Raw genomic sequence first — 24,258 nt, 5'->3', positions numbered from 1 at the left:
CCATCCATTCATCCATCCATCCATTCATTCATTCACCCATTCATTCATCCATCCATCCATCCCTCCATTCATTCCTCTATGCATCCATCTATCCATCCATCCAGTCATCTATCCATTCATCCACTTATCTACACATCCATGCATTCATCCATCCATCCATTCCTCCATGCATCCATCTATCCATCCATCTATCCACTTATCCATCCATTCATCCATCCATCAATCCCTCCCTCCATCCATTCTTCCATCCATCCATCCACACATCCATCCATTCCTCCATGCATCCATCTATCCATACACTCATCCATCCATCCATCCATCCATCCATCCCCTCATCCATCCATCCATTTATCCATCCATCACTCCCTCGCTCCATTCATCCATCCATCATCTATCCATCTATTCCTCCGTGCACCCATTCGTCCATCCAACCATTCCTCCATGCATCCATCTATCCCTCCATCTGTTCCTCCAGGCACCCATCCATCCATTTCTCCATGCATGCATCCATCCTTCCATCCATCCATCCATCCATCCACCCACCATCTATTCCTCCGTGCATCCATTCATCCATTCCTCCATACATCCATCCATCCACCCACCCATCAGTTCATCCCTCCATCCATTCTTCCATCTATCCATCCACTCATCCATCCATTCCTCCATGCATCCATCTATCCATCCATCCATTCATACATCCACTCATCCATCCATCCATTTACCCATCCATCCACTCATCCATCCATCCATCCATCCATCACTCCCTCCATCCATCCATCTGCCCATTCTTCCATGCATCCCTCTATCCATTCCTCCATGCACCCATCCATCCATTTCTCCATGCATGCATCCATCCTTCCATCCATTCATCCATCCATTCATCCATCCATCCATCTACTCACCCATGCATCCATCCACCCATCTATTCATTTCTCCATGCATCCACCCATCCATCCACTCATCCATCCATCCATTTACTCATCCATCCACTCATCCATATATCCATCCATCCATCCATCCATCCATTCATCCATCAGTCCATCCATCCATCACTCCCTCCATCAATTCTTCCATCCATCCATCCATCTGCCAATTCTTCCGTGCATACCTCCATCCATTCCTCCATGCACCCACCCATCCATTCCTCCATGCATCCATGCACCCATCCATCCATTCCTTCCTTCCTTCATTCATTCATTCATTCATCCATTCATTCCTCCATGCGTTCATCCATGTCTCCTTTGTTCCCTCCCTCACTGCCTCCTCCCACACATCCATCTCAGAGATCAGGAACAAGCAAGAGTTCTTGTAGAGAATATAGCCACTGTTGTGGGAGTCAAGAAATGGGAGGCATTTTTTTCTACCTGGGGAAGGGCTTCCCAGAGAAAGTGATGTGTGATTCAGGCCTTAAAAAATAAAGATGGAGCTTACTATGTGGTTAAAACAGGAAAGAGGAGGCCAAGCAGAGGGAATGGGTACCATGGTGGTTAGAAAGATAATTTTAGGTGGTGCATATATAAGCATTTAAAACATTTAATAGTTATATATCAATTTAATGTGTACTATAAAATTTTTAACTCACTGCTCAGGCCAGTGAGCTCTTGGCTAGCATGGCTGCAGATGGAATGTGGTATTCCTGTGCCCATGCAGTGAGTGGAGTGGGCATCTGTCCCCCACCCCAGGTAGTGCCCACCTCAGGGTCAGACCACTAGGGCTGAAGTCCTCCTTCATCCTCAGCCCCAGGGAAGCCCTTTCCTTATCTCCCCACCAGTCTGAGAGAGCGGGAATGTGGGGAGAAGCCTGGAGCTGGGCCTCCCAGCGGAAGCCCTGCAGGCCCCCCTCCCAGCACCGGAGGCTTCTTGGCCCCAGCGGCTGGTGGGATGGCTGGAATGTGGGAGCGGGAGAGCAGGGCTGTGAGGGGCTGCCAGAGCCAAGCGGCCAGGCGCTTGGATTACAAACTTGGCTGCATCTTCGGAACACAGGGAGAGGAAGTCTTGAACATTCCTGCAGGGGCCCCTCTGGCCCAGGGAGCGGTCACTTGTGGTTTCTCAGTATGTGGCAGTGATTAGAATGGGATTTGTCTGAAAACATGCACGTCCCTTAATGAGCGTGTTGAAATGGACACTTTGGGGGAGACTCAAGGAACTGTAGAGTCCGGTGGGGGCCTCCCCAAACAGGCCCATCTGGAGACACCTGGGCCCCATTCCTGGATGAGATCGCACTGGTGAAAATGCCGGTGTCTAAGTGGCCATCCTGCCTGTCCTCAGGAGGGTCCTTGGGAAAGTACATTGCACTGTCCCCATCTCAACAGGTGCTGGAGTCCTCCCTGGTGTTGGCGGTGTTCCTGGCGTGCCTGGGGCAATTCCTGGAATTGGAGGCATCGCAGGTAACATCTGTCCCAGCAGGGGGTGGGTGTGTCCTTGAGATGGCCACAAGACAAGGACCTCACCCTCTGTGGCTGTGTTTTCAGGTGCTGGGGCTCCAGCTGCAGCTGCAGCTGCAGCAGCAGCCGCTAAGGCAGCCAAGTACGGTGAGTGCCTCCCGGGGTGGCAATCCCACAGCTCGGGCCCCTGCATGGACCTCGGAGACCCTAGCCCTAAAGCTGAATGGACTTGGTCTTTGTCCCTTCCCAAATACGCATTGTTCATGCCTCCTTACCTTTGCTCCTTCTGATCACTCTACCTGAGATGCCATCTCTATTGTTTTGTCCTGATTAACTCAGCAGAGGGAGGGGACCCTGCAGAGGGGACCTCGCTCCCCCCACTCCATCCCCTCCAGGGCTGGCCCACAGGTGTCTGCTGCATCAACTAAGTGGGTGCCCAGTGGAGGGAATTCTGACTGTGCTTTAGAAATAGATCACATTCTAGCTATGCGCAGTGGCTCACGCCTGTAATCCCAACAATTTGGGAGGCTGAAACCAGGAGTTTGAGACCAGCCTGAGCAACATACTGAGACCCCATCTTTCCAAAAATTATTTTAAAATTATCTAGGCATGGTGGCACATGCCTGTGGTCCCAGCTACCTGCGAGGCTTAGGTGGGAGGATGGCTTGAGCCCAGTAGTTCAAGGCTGTAGTGAGCTCTGATCATGCCACTGCACTCCAGCCTGGGTAAGTGAGAATTTCGTTCAAATAAAAAAGGAAAGAGAGACAGAAAGACAGAGGAAAGGAAAGGGAAGGGAAGGGAAGGGAAAGGAAGGGAAGGGAAGAAAAGGGAAGGGAAGGAGGAAGGGAGGGAGAGAGAGAGGCAGGAAGGAAAGAAAGAAAGGAAGAAAGAGAAAGAAAGAAAGAAAAAAAGAAAGAGAGAGAAAGAAAGAGAGGGAGGGAGGGAAAGAAAGAGAAAGAAAGGAAAGACAAAAAGAAAGAAAAAGAAAGAGAAAAGAAAGAAAAAGAAAGAAAGAAAGAAAGAAGGAAAGAAAGAAAGAAAGAGAAAAAGAAAGAAAGAAAGAGAAAAAGAAAGAAAGAAAAGAAAGAAAGAAAAAGAAAGAAAGAAAGAAAGAAAGAAAGAAAGAAAGAAAGAAAGAAAGAAAGAAAGAAAGAAAGAAAGAGAGAGAGAGAGAGAGAGAGAGAGGGAGGGAGGGAGGGAGGGAGGGAGGGGAAGGAAGGAAGGAAGGAAGGAAGGAAGGAAGGAAGGAAGGAAGGAAGGAAGGGGAAGGAAGGAAGGAAAGAAGGAAGGGAAAGGAAGGAAGGAAGGAAGGAAGGAAGGAAGGAAGGAAGGAAGGAAGGAAGGAAGGAAGGAAGGAAGGAAGGAAGGAAGGAAAAAGAAAAGAAAAGAAAAAGAAAGAGATCACCCTCCTCCAGCCCACAGATTCAAATCCCTAGAGCTCTTTAGGGACCCTCTTAGTCTTTCTGCATCTCTCTGATGAGTTGGATCCATGCAGAGGAAATGTCAACCCACCTGCAGTCGTGCACTCAGGACCAACTGTCACTTCCATACTCTACTAACCACCCTTGGAGCCCCTCTGAGGTTCCCATAAGTTAGGAAAACAATGCTTTTTCTTCCACAGGAGCTGCTGCAGGCTTAGTGCCTGGTGGGCCAGGCTTTGGCCCGGGAGTAGTTGGTGTCCCAGGAGCTGGCATTCCAGGTGTTGGTGTCCCAGGAGCTGGCATTCCAGTTGTCCCAGGTGCTGGGGTTCCAGGTGAGCTGGGCTCTGTGTGTGTGTGTGTGTGTGTGTGTGTGTGTGTGTGTGTGTGTGTGTGTGTAAGAGAGAAATACTGAGACTATTGCCAAAATTTGTGCATTCTCCCTAACACCTTAACCATCTGCCCATACCCTTGACCACATGTCATCCCCTCATCTTCTCTTCCTTGGGTTATACCAATCTGCTAATTAGCTTCTAACCAGTATCATATTTTCCAGTTGACCTTCTGGTTATCAGTGTTCTCTGGGGGGCAGGAACCGTGTCTTTTTCAACTCCATGTTCCTAGCCCTTAGCTGAGTAGGTGTTCAGTTTATGGTGGATAGAAGGGTAAGTGGGTTGATGGATGGATAAGTGGATAAATGGGTGGGTAGATGGATGAATGGGTGGGTGGATGAATGAATGGATGGATAGATGGGTGTATGAATGGGTGGGTGGGTGGATGGATGGATGGATGGATGGATAAGTGGATGGATGAATGGGTGGAGAGATGAGTAGGTGAGTGGATGTGTGGGTGGATGGGTGGGGGATGGATAGATGAGTGGATGGATGGGGGCATGGATGGATGGGAGGATGGATGGAAGAATGATGATGAATGGGTAGATGGATGGGGGATGGATGGATGGGAGGCTGGATGAAAGAATGGGTGGATGGATGGGTAGATGGATGGATGGGTAGATGGATGGATGAATGAGCACATGGTTGGAGGGGCAGATGAATAGATGGGTGGGTGGAAGGGTAGGCAGACAAATGCAAAATGGATGGTTGGATAGGTTAGACGAATGGATAGATAGGCAGATGGGATAAGCTGGTAGATAGATGAGTGAACAGAGAGTTAGGTGGTTGGGTGGGTGGATTGAGATCCAAGGATAGACAGACAAATGGACAGCCGGGCGTGGGTGGCTCACACCTGTAATCTCAGCACTTTGGGAGGCCAAGATGGGCAGATTACCTGAGGTCAGGAGTTTGAGACCAGCCTGGCCAATATGGTGAAACCCTGCCTCCACTAAAAATAGAAAGAAATTAGCCAGGCGTGGTGGTGGGCTCCTGTAATCCCAGTTACTTGGGAGGCTGATCAGGAGAATTACTTGAACGGGGGAGGCAGAGATTGCAGTGAGCTGAGATCACACTATTGCACTCCAGCCTGGGCCACAAGACTAAGACTCCGTCTCAAAAAAAAAAAAAAAGACAAATGGACAAGTATAGAGGTGGGTCATTGGGTAGATGGATGATGGAGGTGGCTGGGTATACAGACGGGCAGGTGGGGGACATCATCAGTGCATAAATGGAGATATAGCCAACTCTATGTTGGCATGAAAGAAGAAGGCCCAACACACAGATGGGTAGACAGACGGATACATACTGTGCAGCTCTCCTTCAATCTCTCCTGAGCATTTGTGTCCCTCTTGGTCTCTCCAGGGGCTGTGTCACCAGCTGCAGCTGCTAAGGCAGCTGCGAAGGCAGCCAAATACGGTGAGTGCTATGCTGACAGCTCTGCCCCCCACTGTCCTGACCTCTACTTACCAGAACTAAAGGACTCTCCTCTACTTGCCCAGAGAAGGGAAGTGACTTGCCCAGGGTCACCGAGCAAGTCACCGGCAGGCCTCAGGACGATGTCTCCCCCGTTTGTCTTCTACCACAGGGCCACGGGGCTGAGTGGTGGGAAAGTCCCAGGATGGCATTCCCAGTGGGGACAGTGACCCTGACCCTCCCTGCTCTGGCCAAGGCCCTCTCAGAGGAGCCCAAAACTGTCTGGGGATCCTGCCAATAGTCTCTCTGCATCCAACCAAGGGGGGCTTCCCCAAGTGCTCAGAGAGGAGAGGGGCCGGAGGAGGACTGAAGAGTGTCCGTAAAAGCTTCATGGTGGGGCTGGGTGCAGTGGCTCACATCTGTAATCCCAGCATTTTGGGAGACCAAGGTAGGAGAATCGCTTGAGGCTGGGAATTAGAGACCAGCATGGGCAAAATAGCAAGACCCTGTCTCTACATAAAATGTAAAAATTAGCTGGGCATAGTGGCATGTGCCTGTTTTTTCCAGCTACTTGGGAGGTCAAGGCAGGAGGATCACTTGAGGCCAGGAGTTTGAGACCAGCCTGGGCAACATAGCAAGACCCCATCTCTACAAAAAATAAAAAATGAATTAAAATTGTTTTTCTTTTTTTTTTTTTTTTTTTTTTTTGTGAGATAGAGACTCGCTCTGTTGCCCAGGCTGGAGTGCGGTAGCATGATTTTGGCTCACTTGAATCTGCCTCCCAGGTTCAAGCAATTCTCATGCATCAGCCTCCCAAGAAGCTGGGATTACAGACCCACGTCACCATGCCTGGCTAATTTTTGTATTTTCAGTAGAGACAGGGCTTTGCCATGTTGGCCAGGCTGGTCTCAAACTCCTGGCCTCAAATGATCCACCTGCCTCGGCCTCCCAAAGTGCTGGGATTATGGGCATGAGCCACCGCACCCGGCCAAAAAAAAAATTTTTTTTTTGAGACGAAGTCTCACTCTGTCACCCAGGCTGGAGTGCAATGGCGTGATCCCAGCTCAAGCGATTCTCCTGCCTCAGCCTCCCATGTAAATGGGATTACAGGTGCACACTACCACACCTGGCTGATTTTGTGTTTTGAGTAGAGATGGAGTTTTACCATATTGGCCAGGCTGGTCTCGAACTCCTGACCTCAGGTGATCCACCCGCCTCAGCCTCCCAAAATGTTAGGATTACAGGCATAAGCCACTGCGCCTGGCCCAAAATTTTTTTGTAAAGGCTTCATGGTGGAGGCTGCGGGGAACCCAGGCATCCCAGTTTTCTGTCTTTTATGGACAAGGCCTGGGGGAAACTTGCATCCTCTTTCCCAGTCCATCAACATCCCTCAGAGCTTCCTTTCCATTTGGCTCCCTTCCCTCTGCAGGGGCCAGGGCCGGAGTCGGAGTTGGAGGCATTCCTACTTTTGGCTTTCCCGGCTATGGTGTCGGAGTCGGAGGCATCCCCGGAGTTGGAGGTGTTCCCGGAGTCGGAGGTGTCCCAGGAGCTGGCATTTCCCGTGAGCCTTCGTCACATCTGGGGACATGGGTTGAGAAGAGATGGGGGCGGGTTTCTTGTCTGCTCAGCTCTGCAGGGGCAGTGGGGACTGTAGATCGGGCTTCAATGTGCTCAGGGAAGAGTTGGGGGAGAAGGGAGGTCGTCCATGCCTTACAGGGCAGAAGAGCTTTAAACACGGCTCGGAGGAGACCCAGGCCAGGCTTCTGAGGGTCTGTTTCTTTCTCATTTCCTTGTAGCTGAAGCTCAGGCAGCAGCTGCCGCCAAGGCTGCCAAGTACGGTAAGTGCCCCTGCCCTGCCTGACCCCAAGCCCTGCTCTCCTGCGGGGCTCAAGGACCAACCTCAGGGCAAACTGACTCCCAGGCCTCCGGGACTGAAATGGCCTGGACCAAGGTCACGAGGCCCCTGCCCCATCTTCCAAAGCCACACTCCACTCTTACTGTCCTTTTCAGATGCTTCCTGTTAGGACTGTTGGTGACCTGCTCATCACCCCACCCCCCACCCCCAGAACCGAAGGTGCCTGGCCAGGCTGGGTGGCTCACGCCTGTAATCCCAGCACTTTGGGAGGCCGAGGCAGGTGGATCCCTTGAGGCCAGGGGTTCGAGACCAGCCTGGCCAACATGGTGAAACCGTGTCTCTACTGAAAAATACAAAAATTAGCTGGGCATGGTGGCAGGCACCTATAGTCCCAGCTACTTGGGACGCTGAGGCAGGAGAATGACTTGAACCTGGGAGGTAGAGGCTGCAGTGAGCAGAGATTACACCATTGCACTCCAGCCTGGGTGACAGAGGGAGACTCCGACTCCAAAAATAAAAATAAATAAATAAAAAGAAACGAAGGTGCCGGGAAGCCGTTCTCTTCTTCCCCTGATTCTCCCACCCACCCATGCTCCCCCAAGAAGTGAGCACTGGGAGGGGCAAGGCTGAAAGTTCTCCACTCCCCCAGGTGCTGCAGGAGCAGGAGTGCTGGGAGGGTTGGTGCCAGGTGCCGGAGGCATAGTCCCAGGTGTGCCGGGCGTGGGAGGAGTGCCAGGTGAGCTGTGTTCTCCAGCCCAGAGACCGGTTTAGTTTGTCTCACGGAAGGGTCCCTGGAGTTGACCAAGGTCGACTGCACCATTTTACAAACGGGAAGACTGAGCCTAGAGATGGGAAGCAGGGAGGGGTGCGAGAGACCACTCCCTCACCCCTTCTCTTCACACCTCTAGGAGTGGGGACCCCAGCAGCTGCAGCTGCTAAAGCAGCCGCCAAAGCCGCCCAGTTTGGTAAGTCCTCCTCACCCCTGCCATCGGCTCACGGAGCGCTGCCTTCTCATGTGCCCTGATCTGGGATCTGACCGCCCAGCTCCCTTTTCCTTTCCACCCCTCTTGGGCTGTCACGTTCTGGGGTGGGACCTCCTTAGAGCTTTTGGTCCACTGATGACCTCTAGGAGTGTGGGTGATGTTTCTGATTAGGGAAGCAGGGTGAGCAGTGTGAGCCTCCCTCTTCCTAAAGTCCCTGGTGCCTCCCAGGCTATGAGGGACCTGACCTCATGCTGAGCTCCAGCTCCCCTTGACGGACTCCAGTTCTCCCCCTTCTCCTTCTCTTTCTCCTTCTCCTTCTTGTACTCCTCCTCCTCCTCTTCCTTCTTCTTCCTTCTTCTTCTCCTCCTCCTTCCCCTTCTCCCTCCTCCTCCTCCTTCTCGTTCTTCTCCTTCCTCTTCTTTTTCTTTCTTCTTCTTCTCCTGCTTCTTCTCCCTTCTTCTCCTTCTTCTTTCTTCTTCTTCTCCTTCTTCTTTCTTCTTCTCCTCCTCCTCCTTCTTCTCCTTCCTCTTCTTCTCCTTCTTCTTTCTTCTTCCTTCTTCTTCCTTCTTCTTCCTTCTTCTTCCTTCTTCTTCCTTCTTCCTCCTCCTCCTCCTCCTCCTTCTTCTTCTTCTTCTCCTCCTCCTTCTCCTCCTTCTCCTTCTCTCCTTCTTCTTCTTTCTCCTCCTTCTCCTTCTCCTCCTTCTTTCTTCTCCTTTTCCTCCTTCTTCTTTCTTCTCCTTCTTCTTTCTTCTCCTTCTTTCTTCTCCTTCTCCTTCTTCTTCCTTCTTCTTGAGATAGGGTCTAGCTCTGTCACCCAGGCTAGGGTACAGTGCCACAATCATAGCTCACTGCAGCCTCAACCTGCCAGGCTCAAGCAATCTGCCCGCGTCGAACTCCCAAGCAGCGACCACAGGTGCCCACCACCATGCCTGGCTCATTTTTTAATTTTTTTGTAGCAACAGTGGTCTCACTATGGTGATCAGGCTGGTATCAAACTCCTGGGCTCAAGCGATCCTCACACCTCTGCCTCCCAAAGTGCTGGGATTACAGGCTTGAGCCACCACGCCCAGGCTGCAGTACTTCTTGTTCCCCATCTTTTGCTATATTTGAGGGCCACCTTGGTAGCCCCAGGTGCCCACACTTTTCTGAACACGGCAAATTGTAGCAGCACCAACTGTAGAGCTCAACTGTATATCAGGCCCTGGGCATGGGGTCTGTAGGCCTTGGCACTAGGGACCTGTGGGCTAAAAGGTTCAGATCGGAATCTCTAAGGCTGAATAGGCCAGACAGCATTTCAACTGCAGGCCTGCTGAGGCCCAAATTCTCACACACAGCAATCTTTATTACCTGTTTATTTGAGACAGGGTCTCACATTGTCGCCCAGGCTGGAGTGCAGTGATGCCGTCATAGCTCACTGCAGGCCTCAAACTCCTGACTTACGCGATTCTTCCCCATTAGTATCCCTAGTAGCACGTGCCACCATGCCCAGTTTAAAAAAAAAAAAAGAGGCCGGGCGCGGTGGCTCAAGCCTGTAATCCCAGCACTTTGGGAGGCTGAGACAGGCAGATCACGAGGTCAGGAGATCGAGACCATCCTGGCTAACCCGGTGAAACCCCGTCTCTACTAAAAAATATAAAAACCTAGCCGGGCGAGGTGGTGGGTGCCTGTAGCCCCAGCTACTTGGGAGGCTGAGGCAGGAGAATGGCGTAAACCCGGGAGGCGGAGCTTGCAGTGAGCCAAGATTCGGCCACTGCACTCCAGCCTGGGCGACAGAGCGAGACTCCGTCTCAAAAAAAAAAAAAAAAAAGAAAAAAAATTTGTAGGCAATTCTCTCACGCTGACCTCTCAAAGTGCTGGGATGACAGGCATGAGCCAACGTGCCTGGCCTACAAACAATCTTATAGAGTTGAGTTTATTTTTCCCTTTTACAGATGTGGAAACTGAGGTTCCCAGAGCTTAAGTAACTTGCCTACAGTTGCACAGCTAAACGGTGGCTGAGCTGAGATTTGAACCCAAAGCCTTTCTGTCTTACAAAGCCCCTTATATAATGTAAATCTGCCTCCATCAGCCTCAAATCTCCAAGGGGTCCTTGTCCCTGAAAAGGTTAAGAACTCCTGGCCAGATGCAGCAGCTCACAGCTATAATCCCAGCGCTTTGGGAGGTCGAGGCAGGTGGATCACCCGAGGTCAGGAGTTCAAGACCAGCCTGGCCAACACGGTGAAACCCTGTCTCTACTAAAAATACAAAAAAATTAGCCAGGCATGGTGGTGCGCACCTGTAGTCCCAGCTACTCAGGAGGCTGAGGCAGGAGACTTGCTTGAACTCGGGAGTTGGTGGTTGCTGTGAGCCGAGATCGCACCATTGCACTCCAGCCTGGATGACAGAGTGAGACTCTGTCTCCAAAAAAACAAGGTTATGAACTCCTGAGCCTGCACACACTTCATTTTAGGGATGAGGAAGCTGAGGCCCAGCAAGGGAAAGTAACTGATCCATGGTCACACAGCAAATCTATGCCAGGGCCGAGGCTCCAGCCCTCTTTCCATAAGCTTCTGTCCTCTTTGATTGGGCCTTGGTTAATGATCAGCTCTTCTCAATCTTACAGGGTTAGTTCCTGGTGTCGGCGTGGCTCCTGGCGTTGGTGTGGCTCCTGGCGTTGGTGTGGCTCCTGGCGTTGGCGTGGCTCCTGGTGTTGGCGTGGCTCCTGGCGTTGGCGTGGCTCCTGGCGTTGGTGTGGCTCCTGGTGTTGGCGTAGCTCCTGGCGTTGGCATCGGCCCTGGTGGAGTTGCAGGTGAGTTTCATGAGTCAGTGAGCCTGAGGGGCCCCCGAAGCCTCCATCGGCCCCACCTCCATCTCTAATCCCCTCTCTCTTCCTCCAGGAGTGGGAGCCCCAGCGGCAGCGAAATCTGCTGCCAAGGCAGCCGCCAAAGCCCAGCTCCGTGAGTGCCTCACCCACCTTTCTCTCCTCTCCCCAACGAGCCCAGAGCTGGTTAGGAGCAACGGCCAGGGCAGAGGCTGCTGCTTGGATCTGGGCCCCTTCCTTTGGGACTAGTTTCAGCTCCCTGGGCAGGACACCTCCTCAGGGGCATGCTCCCTGCCTGCTGTCGCCACCACTGCCCTCTGTCTGCAGGAGCTGCAGCTGGGCTTGGTGCTGTTCCTGGACTTGGAGTTGGTGTTGGTGTTCCTGGACTTGGAGTTGGTGTCGGCGTTCCTGGGCTTGGAGTTGGTGCTGGTGTTCCTGGCTTCGGGGCAGGTGCGGGTGAGGGGGCTTCTAGGGGTTAGGCGGAGCCTGTCCCCTGAGCTCAGGGAACGAGATCCCTCCTACTCCCAGCACCTCCCCAGCACCCCCTCACCACCCAGGGGTGCATAGTAAAATCCTTGTTAGGTTCTCCTAAGTATCTGGGGGTAACGGACAGTGGGAGGAGGGCAGACCAGGCCAAGAGACCCCAGGCTGCCCAATTGCAGAGTATCTGCCTCCTCAGTAGAGGGGTGGCAGGGCTGCAGACTGAGAAAAAGCTTGCCCTCCAACCAGGGAAGGAGCAGGTAGATCAGCGTGGCTCCCCTTCAGTAGTGCTCTGTGGCCAGGGGGCCACTAGGAACTCCAGATCTTCACCAGCTGGTTACTGAGCCCCACTCTGTCCCCAGCCTCAGGCAGGCCATGCTAGGCCTGAGGAGAGAAGGAGGGGCCAGATGGAAGGCAGAGGCATTGTTCAGCCCTAAAGCTCTGTGCCTGTACAGCTTCAGGGCTTTGAGGAAGCAAAAGGCCAAGGAGGTCAGGGAGGGCTTCCTAGAGGAGGCGGTAGAACTCCCAGGTACAGAGCTCGGCTGCTGACCACCCCCCGACTTTTCTTTCTCCCCAGTACCTGGAGCCCTGGCTGCCGCTAAAGCAGCCAAATATGGTGAGTGTACCCCACAACCACTTGTGGCTCCCTTGCCACCACCACACAGTCCCTGACAGCACAGGACTCGGGTGGTCACGATAGAAAAAGGCAGTTTCGGCCGGGCATGTTGGCTCACGTCTATAATCCCAGTACTTGGGAGGCTGAGGCTGGTAGATCACCTGAGGTCAGGAGTTCCAGACCAGCCTGACCAATATGGTTAAACCCTATCTCCACTAAAAATACAAAAATTAGCCAGGCGTGGTGGTGCGCACCTATAATCCCAGCTACTCGGGAGGCTAAGGCAGGAGAATCACTTGAACCCAGGAGATGGAGGCTGCAGTGAGCCGAGATCACGCCACTGCACTCCAACCTGAACAACAGAGCAAGACTCTGTCTCAAAAAAAAAAAAAAAAAAAAAAAAAAAGGCAGTTTCTAGGACACATTTATGACAGTTTAAAAACCTGGCCCCTGTCCACTAAATGCTTGTGGTGCCTTCAACCCCTGTGACCACCAAAAACACCCTTGAAATCCCAGTTGCCCCCCAGGAGGTAATTCCACTGTCCCTAAGCCCGCTCTGACCCTGACAGTTTCATAGTCCCTGCATCCAGGAAGGGGCTGGGCCTGCTGTGGGTATGAGGAGTCTGGACAGTCTCTGACTCCACCCCAGCTCTCTGGCCCGAGCAGAGGAGCTGGTATTCCTCATCTGGGCACCCCCGGCCCCCCGCCTGCCTTCCTGTCCTGCCAGCAGGACTGCTCCCGCCACGAGCCAGCCCAGAAGACGTGGCAGTCCCACCTGGCCAGACCCATGCTGTCTGTAGCCCCTGCATTCCTGGCCTCCTGTGAGCAGAGTTAGGGGGAGGTAGAAGACTCCCCCAGGGATCCACCAACCGACCGGGCAGGTCCACTTGGGGCCAGTTTCTACCTCGGAAAATCCTGGCTTCTTCAGCCCTGACCCCCAGCGGCCCTGCCTCCTCCCCTGCTCACTGCTGACTGCTTGGCAGGCCTGAGTCAACAGACATTGCCAGGGAAACAGAGTGACGTCACGTGGTGGAGCCACGAAGGGTGCAGGCTCCCCAGCCACTTCCCGCCCCTGAAGCCCTGGGCACACTGCTTAACCTCTGCTCTGCCTCAGCATTCTCATCTGCAAAATGGGAATGACAATAGTGCCTACCTTTCCTGCTGCAATGCATAAAAAATGGGCTGCTAAGTGTGAAGCACTCAGAATGTTAAGTGCCTGCTGTAGATACTATTGCCATTGTTTGTTTGTTTGTTTTGACAGAGTCTTGCTCTGTTGCCCAGGCTGGAGTGCAGTGGTACGATCTCAGCTCACTGCAGCCTCCACCTCCCAGGTTCAAGCGATCCTCCTGCCTCAGTCTTCCAAATAGCTGGGATTACAGGCACGCACCACCACGCCTGGCTAATTTTTGTATTTTTAGTAGAGACCGCGTTTCACCATGTTGGCCAGGCTGGTCTCAAACTCCTGACCTCAGGTGATCCACTAGTCTCAGCCTCCCAAAGTGCTGGGATTACAGGCGTGAGCCACCGCACCCGGCCTACAAAAGAACTTTTAAGGCTAGGCACAGCGGCGCACACCTTCGGGAGGCTAAGGCAGGAGGATCGCATGACCCCAGGAGTCGGAGGCTGCAATGAACTATGATTGTACTACCGCACCCCAGCCAGGGTGACAGAGCAAAACCCCATCTCAAAACAAAACAAAACAAGGACTGGACTTCCTGTCCGCTGCTGCTCCCCTGTGTCACATGGCCCCTGCCACCTGTCTGCTTGTGTTGTTGTTCCTGGGGCAGGGAGATCCATTGTTCAGAAATGGACCACTCATCTTCTTTCCTCTCCACGCAGGAGCCGGAGTGCCTGGGGCCCTTGGAGGGGTTGGGGCTCTCGGTGGAGTAGGCATCCCAGGCGGTGTGGTGGGTGAGTTGAAACCCCAGGAAGGGCTGGCTGGGGAGGGAGGCTAATCAGTACTGAGTCCCTCCCTGAACTCGGTCTGTATTCCCAGGAGCCGGACCTGCCGCCGCTGCTGCTGCAGCCAAAGCTGCTGCCAAAGCCGCCCAGTTTGGTGAGCACTGGGTGGAGGTGGGAGCTGCTGCCAGACCCCCAGGCCCCCAGGGTGTGGGAGGAGCCTCTGACCAGGCACTGTAGACTCAGACTTCCTGCTCCAGACACCTCCTGGCTCCACTGTGCCATTGAAGGCCGGGAGAGCTCAGGCTCCACCTGGGTCCCCAGAGGACACCTCCACCCTCCGCAGGCTGAGGCTTCAGTCCCACCTTTCTGACCGGCAGAGTCCAATGCTGAGCTCTCTCCACAGGCCTAGGGGGACCCGCTGGACTCGGAGTCGGAGGACTCGGAGTCGGAGGGCTTGGAGCCGTCCCAGGTGTTGGGGGCCTTGGAGGTAAGAGTTGTTCTGAAATCAGTGAGTGCGTGGTGTGTGTGTGTGAGAGACAGAGATGGAGACAGAGACAGAGACTTTCTTTCCCAGCCCTGCCACGTCTTTGCTCAAGACGTCCTCTCGGCCAGGTGCGGTGGCTCACACCTACAGTCCCAGCACTCTAGTAGGCCAAGGCGGGCAGATCACCTGAGGTCAGGAGTTTGAGACCAGCCTGTGTGACATGGTGAAACCTCATCTTTACCAAAAATACAAAAGTTAGCCAGGCGTGGTGGTGGGTGCCTGTATTCCCAGCTACTTGGGAGGCTGAGGCCAGAGGATCACTTGAGCCCAGGAGGCGGAGGCTGCAGTGAGCTGAGATGGTACCACTGCATTCCAGCCTGGGCAGCAGAGTGAGACCCTGTCATAAAAAAAAAAGAAAAAGAAAAAGAAAAAGAAGCCAGGTATAGTGGCTCATGCCTATAATCCCAGCACTTTGGGAGGCAGAGGTGGGTGGATCACCTGAGGTCAGGAGTTCGAGACCAGCCTGGCCAACATGGGCTCCAGCAACTCCACCAATGTCTCTACTAAAAATATAAAAATGAGCCGGGCATGGTGGTGCATGCCTGTAATCCCAGCTACTCAGGAGACTGAGACAGGAGAATCGCTTGAACCCAGCAGGTGGAGGTTGCAGTGAGCTGAGATCGCATTGCCACACTCCAGCCTGGGCAACAGAGCAAGACCTCCTCCCAAAACAAAATAAAAACAAAGAATGTGGCAAACGGGAGCTGGGGCTATCCCTGGTTGCCAGGGTCCCAATCCTCCCCCTCTCCTCTCTTTCAACCCACATGACCACTGCGGTGGAAGTTGCCCATTCTCCAAGAAAGAAATCAAAGCTTGGAGAGAAATTGCTTTCCCTGGCCAAGAGCGGTGGCTCACGCCTGTAATCCCAGCACTTTGGGAGGCCAAGGAGGGTGGATCACGAGGTCAGGAGATCAAGACCATCCTGGGTAACTCGGTGAAACCCCATCTCTACTAAAAATACAAAAAAATTAGCCAGACACAGTGGTGGGCACCTGTAGTCCCAGCTACTCGGGAGGCTGAGGCAGGAGAATGGTGTAAACCTGGGAGGTGGAGCTTGCGGTGAGCTGAGATCCGGCCACTGCACTCCAGCCTGGGCGACAGAGCGAGACTCTGTCTTAAAAAACAAAAAAAAGAAAGAAATTGCTTTCCCTAAGTCTCCGCCATTGTGGCTGATCTTGCGTGGCCGTTTCCCCCTTTCTTGGGCTGTCATTGTGTCTCCCCCTCTAAACCGGCCTGCACAGCTCTTCCTGTGAGTTCCACAAGACCAGACACACAAGAGGAGCTTAACAGTTAAGGACTTTTGGGGCCGGGCATGGTGGCTCATGCCTGTAATCCCAACACTTTGGGAGGCTTAGGTAGGTGGATTGCTTGAGGCCAGGAGTTTGAGACCAGCCTGGACAATTTAGCAAGACCCTACCCCCCCAACCCCCATCTCTACGAAATATTTAAAACTTAGCCGGGCGTGGTGTGTGCCTGTAGTTTCAGCTACTTGGGAGGCTGAGGCAGGAAGATCACTTGAACCCAGGAGTTCAGGGCTGCAGTGAGCTGTGATCGAGCCACTGCATTCCAGCCTGGGCTGTAACAGAGCAAGACCCTAGACAGATGAAGGAAGGATGGGGGGATAGATACTGGGAGGATGAGTCCGTGGGCAGACGGTAAAGGGTGAGTAGGTCAGAAGACAGGGCCCAGCCAGGTGCGGTGGCTCACACCTGTAATCTCAGCATTTTGGGAGGCCAAGGCAGGTGGATCACCTGAGGTCAGGAGTTCAAGACCAGCCTGGCCAACATGGTGAAACCCGTCTCTACTAAAAATACAAAAATTAGCCAGGCATGGTGGTGGGTGCCTGTAATTCCAGCTACTTAGGGGGCTGAGGCAGGAGAATCGCTTGAACCTGGGAGGCTGAGGTTGCAGTGAACCGGGATCACGCCACTGCACTCCAGCCTGGGCGACAGAGCAAGACTGCCTCAAAAAAAAAAAAAAAAAAAAAGAGACAGGACCTGACAGGTGGCATTCCTGAGCCATCATGTGCCTCATCTCTCCAGGTGTGTCTCCAGCTGCAGCCGCCAAAGCAGCTAAATACGGTGAGTTCCCCTCTGATGCCTTCCTGCCAGTGGCCTGCACCCCCTGCTATGCCCATCACCACCCTCCCCCAGCCCAGCTCAGGCCTCCCTCTGGCTCCCCCTACCTCTGAAGATCTTGTCTGGGACATCCCTTACCCCAGAACCCAGCAGGGATATCAGGGCCTCTTCCAAATGGGGGTGCTTGTCCTGAACCCACCTGCCTCTTCTCAGGTGCTGCTGGCCTTGGAGGTGTCCTAGGGGGTGCCGGGTAGTTCCCACTTGGAGGTAGGGGTGGCCAGCTCTGCTATGTAGTCCTCAGCTCTGCCCAGATCTAGAGAGGGCCTGTCTGTCTAGCAGTGGGGACTCCCGGAGCCCATGTCCACACAAGGACAGGAGACTGGGACTGGAGAGGATACTCTAGGACTGCAGATGTACTGGGCAAAGGGGCAAGCTGTAAGGTTGGGGACAGTGCCAGGCTGAGCTCAGGGTTGAGGCCACGGGGTGCCACACCTGGTTGCTAGGTGGGGGCACGTTGTGTTGAGAAAGCTGCTCTGGCTATAATGGGGGAGACTGGCTGGGCGCGGTGGCTCACGCCTGTAATCCCAGCACTTTGTGAAGCCTAGGTGGGCGGATCACTTGAGGTCAGGAGTTCAAGACCAGTCTGGTCAACATGGTGAAACCCAGTCTCTACTAAAAAAAAAAAAAGCAAAAATTAGCCAGACGTGGTGGGCACCTGTAATCCCAGCTACTCGGGAGGCTGAGGCGGGAGAATCACTGGAGCCTGGGAAGCAGAGCTTACAGTGAGCCAAGATCGCACCACTGCACTGCAGCCTGGGCAACAGAGCAAGACCCTGTCTCAAAAAATAATAATAAAATAAAATATAAAAAATTATATAGGCCGGGTGCGGTGGCTCAAGCCTGTAATCCCAGCACTTTGGGAGGCCGAGACGGGTGGATCACGAGGTCAGGAGATCGAGACCATCCTGGCTAACACGGTGAAACCCCGTCTCTACTAAAAAAGACAAAAAACTAGCCGGGTGAGGTGGCGGGCGCCTGTAGTCCCAGCTACTCGGGAGGCTGAGGCAATAAAACGGCGTAAACCCAGGAGGCGGAGCTTGTAGTGAGCTGAGATCCGGCCACTGCACTCCAGCCTGGGCGGCAGAGGGAGACTCTGTCTCAAAAAAAAAAAAAAAAATTATATAGTAGGGGGATGGAGAGGAGATGATCCCAGACAGAGGGTCTTGGGTGAGCCGGTGCAGGCAGAGAGTGATGAGGTAGAGCCAGTTCCCACCCCTACCAACCCACCAACCCAAAATCTCTCCTGCAGGAGTGGCAGCGAGACCCGGCTTCGGACTGTCTCCCATTTTCCCAGGTACGCCAGGCTCCCTGCCCCTGGGCCCTGCTCTAGAGCTCCAGCCACCTCCTCCCTCCTCTGCTGTGTCATCTCCTGCTCAGAAGGGCTGAGCCAGCACCCACAGGTGGACCCCACAGCCTCAGGTCACATGAGGCTGGACCCCGAGCTGAACATAGAGCCTCCCCTCCTTCTTGCTGACCTCTTACAAAAACAGGGAACGTTCGGTTTTTTAAAACAGTTCATGGCCAGGTGTGGTGGCTCACGCCTGTAATCCCAGCACTTTGGGAGGCCAAGGCAGGCAGATCACCTGAGGTCAGGAGTTTGAGACCAGCCTGGCCAACATGACAAAACCCCGTCTCTATTAAAAATACAAAAATTAGCCACGTGTGGTGGCGCACACCTGTAATCCCAGATACTCGGGAGGCTGAGGCAGGAGAATCGGCTGAACCCAGGAGGCGGAGGTTGCAGTGAGCTGAGATGGCGCCACTGCGTTCCAGCCTGGGCAACAAAGCAAGACTCCGTTTAAAAAATAAAAAAAAAAAAAAAAAATCACATTTCGTGCTCCTCAAGGTCCATGGAGGACAGATAGCTTTTCCACCATGTTGTAAAGGGGGGAAACTGAGGCTCAGAGAGTGCCAGGGACTGCTCCATGATCACACAGTGAGCAGAGGCAGAGCCCAGGGCACACAAGCCCAGAACTTGGCCCTTTGCAGCCCACACTGCCCCCGCCCCCAGCCTCAGGCTGAACCCATGCTGTCTGAGAGGGCTTGACGGGCGCCCCAGAAGTGGGTACACTCACAGCCCCTCTCTTCGCCTTGCAGGTGGCGGCGCTGGAGGCTTGGGAGTTGGTGGTGAGTCTACAACAAGAAGTCACCTGATGCCTGGTGGGGCCCATTTCAAGCAGGGAGCCCCTGAGTTCCTTTCATGGGGTGACTGGAGTGACCATGGACCTGGGCTGGCCCCCTGGCGTGGGGGGTTCAGGGAGCCCACAGGGGAATCATGGAAGCTGGAACTCCAGCGCTAGGCAGGATCCAGCGCTAGGCAGGATCTTGATTCCTGAGGCTCCTGGCCTGGCCCATGACAAGGCCCCCAGAGGCAGACAGGGACCTGAGTCACCCTGGAGTTTACTGTCTAACTGAAGAGATTGACAAGGTCCCATAGAAAGGGAAATAAAGACTGGTGAGGTGGCTCATGCTTGTAATCCCAGCACTTTGGGAGGCTGAGGCAGGAGGATCGCTTGAGGCCAGGAATTCGAGACCAGCCGGGGCAACATAGCAAGACCCCATGTCTACAAAATATTTCTTTCTTTTTTTTTTTTTTTTTTTTTTTTGAGATGAAGTCTTGCTCCATTGCCCAGGCTGTAGTACAATGGCATGATCTCAGCTCACTGCAGCCTCCGCCTCCTGGGTTCAAGCAATTCTCCTGTCTCAGCCTCCTGAGTAGCTGGGATTACAGGCGCCCGCCACCACACCTGGCTAATTTTTGTATTTTTAGTAGAGATGGGGTTTCACCATGTTGGCCAGGCTGGTGTCGAACTCCTGACCTCAAGTGATCCACCTGCCTCAGCCTCCCAAAGTGCTGGGATTACAAGCATGAGCCACCATGCCCAGCCTAAAATATTTCAAAAAGAAAGAAAAATAAGCTGTGTAAGGGAAGAATAAGGTCAGGGCAAGCAGGGTGGGCTGGGAGGGGAAGCTGAGTGGTCACGTGGGCAAGGCCAAAACTGGGAAATGTGTCAGGGCTGACTGGGGTGGGGTGGGGTGAGGTACCTGCTGAGTCGCTGAGGTCTCCACAGACAGCATGCATCTGTGATTTGCAAGGAGCATAGGAGCATAGCTGGACAGAGGGGGACAGGCTGGGTGGGGCTGAGGGGCAGGCTGGAGGCAGGAAGGACTCTGGAACCTGCTGAGACATAATGGAGGCCAGGTCCAAGGTGAAGGGAAAGGGAAAGGCAGGAAAGCCCAGCTCCCTCCTCCATCCTGTCCTCCCCATCCACAGGAAAACCCCCCAAGCCCTTTGGAGGGGCCCTGGGAGCCCTGGGATACCAAGGTGAGTAGAGATTCAGCCCCCTAAAGAGGCAGGGCAGGAGGGGCAGAGACAGAGGTGGAGAGATGGTCCACCAGCCTGGGTTCTGGAGCAAGGAGGTTAGGGAAGGGGGATGGATACCTCCTGCCCATCCCTCCTACCTCCCACACAGATATTCAGAGCTGGGTGTGGACTCAGGGCCCTCTAAGCTCACCCCAGGCCAGGCCTGGCTGTCCCTCCCAAAGTCCCTTAGCCTGCTACAGGAAGTCAACTGGAAAAGAGAAGGAAAACATTGCAGGAGAAGGAAAGGAGAAGGGCTGGGACCTCTGGAGCCGCAGAGTCAGGGAAAGCAGAGGGTGTGGGCGTGGGACGTGCAAGGTGCCCTGGGCTGGGCAGCAAGGGCTGAAGCTACCACCTAGGGCTAAGCCACATTCCTTCACAAAGATGCAGACCTGGCCAGGCGTGGTGGCTCATGCCTGTAATCCCAGCACTTTGGGAGGCCAAGGCGGGTGGATCACCTGAGGTCAGGAGTTCAAGACCAGCCTGGCCAACATGGTGAAACCCTGTCTCTACTGAAAATACAAAAACTTAGCCAGGCATGGTGGTGGACGCCTGTAATTCCAGTTACTTTGGAGGCTGAGGCAGGAGAATCTCTTGAACTGGGGAGGCAGAGGTTGCAGTGAGCCAAGATCATGCCATTGCACATGATCAACAAGGGCGAAAATCCATCTCAAAAAAGAAAAAAAAGATGCAGACCTAGCCAGGCGCGATGGTTCATGCCTGTAATCCCAGCACTTTGGGAGGCTGGGGCGTGAGAATCGCTTGAGACCGGGAATTTGAGACCAGACTGGGCAACAGAGTGAGACCCTGTCTCTACAGAAATTTTAAAAATTAGCTGCGTGTGGTGGTGCACATCTGTAGTCTCAGGTACTCTGGAGGCTGAGGCGAGAGGATTGCTTGAGCCCAGGAGTTCAAGGATGCAGTGAGCTGTGATTGTGCCACCGCACTGCAGCCTGGACAATAGAGCAAGATCCTGCTTCAAAAATAAAATAGGCTGATCCACCTCTGGGGAGGGTGTGGGCGGTTCTTTTGCCTCCCCGCAAGGTCCTCCATATGATACCAAAAGGAGTCCCAGAGAAGTCACAGCCGTGCCCCTGTGGTTACTCAGGACTGTGAATTCCCTTCCACGCAGTCCTGTTCCCCATTGCACAGATGAGACAGCTGAGGCCGGGGTGGGAGGGGCAGAGGCAAAATCAAACTGACTGTTTCCAGGGTGCCCAGCTTTCAACAGGGCGACAGTCTTGCTTGTGGCCCTATCATGGCATTTCCCAAACCAGGGGACAAACTTCAGAGAGAGGGCTGGGTGTAGTGGCTCATGCCTGTAATCCCAACACTTTGGGAGGCTGAGACAGGTGGGTCACCTGAGATCAGGAGTTCGAGACCCCAGCCTGGTCAACATGGCAAAATCCCGTCTCTACTAAAAATACAAAAATAGCCGGGTGTGGTGGTGTGCGCCTGTAATCCCAGCTACTCTGGAGGCTGAGACAGGAGAATTGCTTGAACCCAGGAGGCAGAGGTTGCAGTGAGCTGAGACCAAACCACTGCCCTCCAGCCTGGGTGACGACAGAGCAAGATGATTGCGTCTCCAAACAAAAAACAAAAACTTCAGAGACAGATGTCTGTTCCTGCCCTACTCTCTGCTCACAGCCACCAGGTGGCGGTAAGGAGCCATATCTGGCTCAAGCAAGGGTAGGAACTACTCCGGGCCCGCCACTAGACAATGATGCCTTACCTAAGGCAGACTGATGCCTTGAAACAGGGTTCACCCATCAGACCATTCCCAGGAGGTGTAGGAATCCTGGGTCTGGGTCCCAGCTCAGACACTATGTGGATAAGACCCTCTCTCCCTCTACTGGGCCTTGATTTACTTATCCGATGCCCTCTCAGATGTATGGGTCCACCCCACTCCCTGAGAGAGCCATCTCCTGCAGACACTGACTCTCCCTTCATCCCATGTTCCTTGATGGAGCTGCCCTTAGCCTTTCCCCGAAAGGCTTCTTGGAGCAGTGGAGCCAGGAGCCAGTGCCAGGCCCAGTCCTTCCCCAGCCAGGTCCCATGACCTGCCCCCTTTTCTGCAAGTGTTGGTTTCATCCAAGTAATATCTTGGGGGCTTCTCCGGCCCCATCTGTCCAGTGGAAGTTGATGGCATGGATCAGGTGTGAGTTTGGCCTGGGGCCACGGCTTGGCTTCTGGTGACTTCTTGGAGCCTCCAACCGAGTGGGTCAGAGCAGGCGGGGATTAGAGCCGAAACTGAGAGGGGACGGACTCATGGTGATGTGCACCTCCTCCCATCCAGGTGCGGCCTGCCTGGGGAAAGCTTGTGGCCGGAAGAGAAAATGAGCTTCCCAGGACCCCTGACTCACGACCTCATCAACGTTGGTGCTACTGCTTGGTGGAGAATGTAAACCCTTTGTAACCCCATCCCATGCCCCCCGACTCCCCACCCCAGGAGGGAACGGGCAGGCCGGGCGGCCTTGCAGATCCACAGGGCAAGGAAATAAGAGGGGAGTGGCCAAGTGCCCCGACCAGGAGGCCCCCTACTTCAGAGGCAAGGGCTGTGTAGTCCTGGCCCCCCACCCCATCCCTTCCCACCTAGGAGCTCCCCCTCCACACAGCCTCCATCTCCAGGGAAACTTGGTGCTACACGCCGGTGCTCTTATCTTCCTGGGGGGAGGGAGGAGGGAAGGATGGCCCCTCGGGGAACCCCCTCCCTGGGACTCCTCTAAAGATGGTGCAGACACTTCCTGGGCAGTCCCAGCTCCCCCTGCCCACCAGGACCCACCCTTGGCTGCCGTCCAGTTGGTACCCAAGCACCTGAAGCCTCAAAGCTGGATTCGCCCATAGCATCCCTCCTCTCCTGCGTCCACTTGGCCGTCTCCTCCCCACCAATCGCTGTTCCCCACATCTGGGGCACCTTTGGGTTGGAAAACCACCCCACACTGGGAATAGCCACCTTGTTCTTGTGGAATCCATCCGCCCATCCGTCCATTCACCCATCCGTCCATCCATCCATGTCCCCAGTTGACCGCCCGGCACCACTAGCTGGCTGGGTGCACCCACCATCAACCTGGTTGACCTGTCATGGCAGCCTGTGCCCTGCCTCCACCCCATCCTACACTCCCCCAGGGTGTGCGGGGCTATGCAGACTGGGGTGCTAGGCATCTCCTCCCCACCTGGGGTGTCCCCACATGCAGTACTGTATCCCCCCCATCCCTCCCTCGGTCCACTGAACTTCAGAGCAGTTCCCACTCCTGCCCCGCCCATCTTTTTGTGTCTCGCTGTGATAGATCAATAAATATTTTATTTTTTGTCCTGGATATTTGGGGATTATTTTTGATTGTTGATGTTCTCTTTTGGTTTTATTTTTGTGGTTCATTGAAAAAAAGAGAAATTTTTTTTTCTGATCGGGGGAGCTGTATCCCCAGTAGAAAAATCATTTTAATCACTCTGATATAACTCTGGATGAAACACACCTTTTTTTTTTAAATAAGAAAAGAGAATTAACTGCTTCAGAAATGACTAATAAATGAAAACCTTTAAAGGAAACTGTGTCTTAGCTTCCTTCGTATCGATTTAATCTGCCTTCAACTCCCTGGCCTGGATGGGGATCAGGGCTCTGCTTTAGGGAACCTCCACCACCCACAGTGTATTTGAGAGGTTGCCAACCAAAAGCCCCTGCAGCCGGCTTCTGGGGCATCGATCTTTCTCCAAGTTTGGCTTATTCTTTAACAATGAGGCCAGGAGTTAGAGACCCACCTGGACAACACTGTGAGACCCCCATAGCAACAACAACAATAAAAATTACCCAAGAGTGGTGGTGCATGCCTGTGGTCCCAGCTACTCAGGAGGCTGAGGTGGGAGGATTGCTTGAGCCTGGGAGTTCGAGGTTGCAGTGAGCTATGATTGCACCACTGCACTCCAGCCTGGGTAAGTGAGCAAGACCTTGTCTCAAAAGAGAGAGAGAGAGAGAGAG

At 53.8% G+C, this 24,258-nt stretch overlaps 1 protein-coding gene across 9 annotated transcripts in view; it reads left to right on the top strand.

Annotated features, from left to right (window-relative positions):
• Positions 1-23,602, top strand: part of ELN (elastin) — a 44,973-nt gene extending 21,371 nt beyond the window's left edge. For 6 of the 9 annotated variants that reach the window (XM_037990510.2, XM_037990504.2, XM_037990509.2 and 3 more), the window contains 20 exons: positions 2,312-2,386; positions 2,471-2,530; positions 4,005-4,136; positions 5,556-5,609; positions 7,036-7,167; positions 7,403-7,444; positions 8,111-8,197; positions 8,370-8,426; positions 11,047-11,232; positions 11,321-11,380; positions 11,572-11,694; positions 12,302-12,340; positions 14,180-14,251; positions 14,337-14,396; positions 14,646-14,729; positions 16,829-16,867; positions 18,174-18,218; positions 19,022-19,051; positions 20,199-20,249; positions 22,582-23,602. In XM_037990510.2, coding sequence (XP_037846438.2) covers positions 2,312-2,386; positions 2,471-2,530; positions 4,005-4,136; positions 5,556-5,609; positions 7,036-7,167; positions 7,403-7,444; positions 8,111-8,197; positions 8,370-8,426; positions 11,047-11,232; positions 11,321-11,380; positions 11,572-11,694; positions 12,302-12,340; positions 14,180-14,251; positions 14,337-14,396; positions 14,646-14,729; positions 16,829-16,867; positions 18,174-18,218; positions 19,022-19,051; positions 20,199-20,249; positions 22,582-22,625 — 1,472 coding nt within the window. In that variant the 3' untranslated portion in view covers positions 22,626-23,602. The remainder of the gene's footprint in view (positions 1-2,311; positions 2,387-2,470; positions 2,531-4,004; positions 4,137-5,555; positions 5,610-7,035; positions 7,168-7,402; positions 7,445-8,110; positions 8,198-8,369; positions 8,427-11,046; positions 11,233-11,320; positions 11,381-11,571; positions 11,695-12,301; positions 12,341-14,179; positions 14,252-14,336; positions 14,397-14,645; positions 14,730-16,828; positions 16,868-18,173; positions 18,219-19,021; positions 19,052-20,198; positions 20,250-22,581) is intronic. The other 3 variants (XM_037990508.2, XM_037990506.2, XM_073012683.1) reach the window with 3 other exon arrangements.
• The last annotated feature ends 656 nt before the right edge of the window (positions 23,603-24,258 follow it).

The sequence above is a fragment of the Chlorocebus sabaeus genome, chromosome 28, assembly GCF_047675955.1.
Source record: "Chlorocebus sabaeus isolate Y175 chromosome 28, mChlSab1.0.hap1, whole genome shotgun sequence".
NCBI classification, from domain to species: domain Eukaryota; kingdom Metazoa; phylum Chordata; class Mammalia; order Primates; family Cercopithecidae; genus Chlorocebus; species Chlorocebus sabaeus.
The sequence above is the reverse complement of the archived record's forward strand: the minus strand, read 5'-3'. Positions and strand labels throughout refer to the sequence as shown.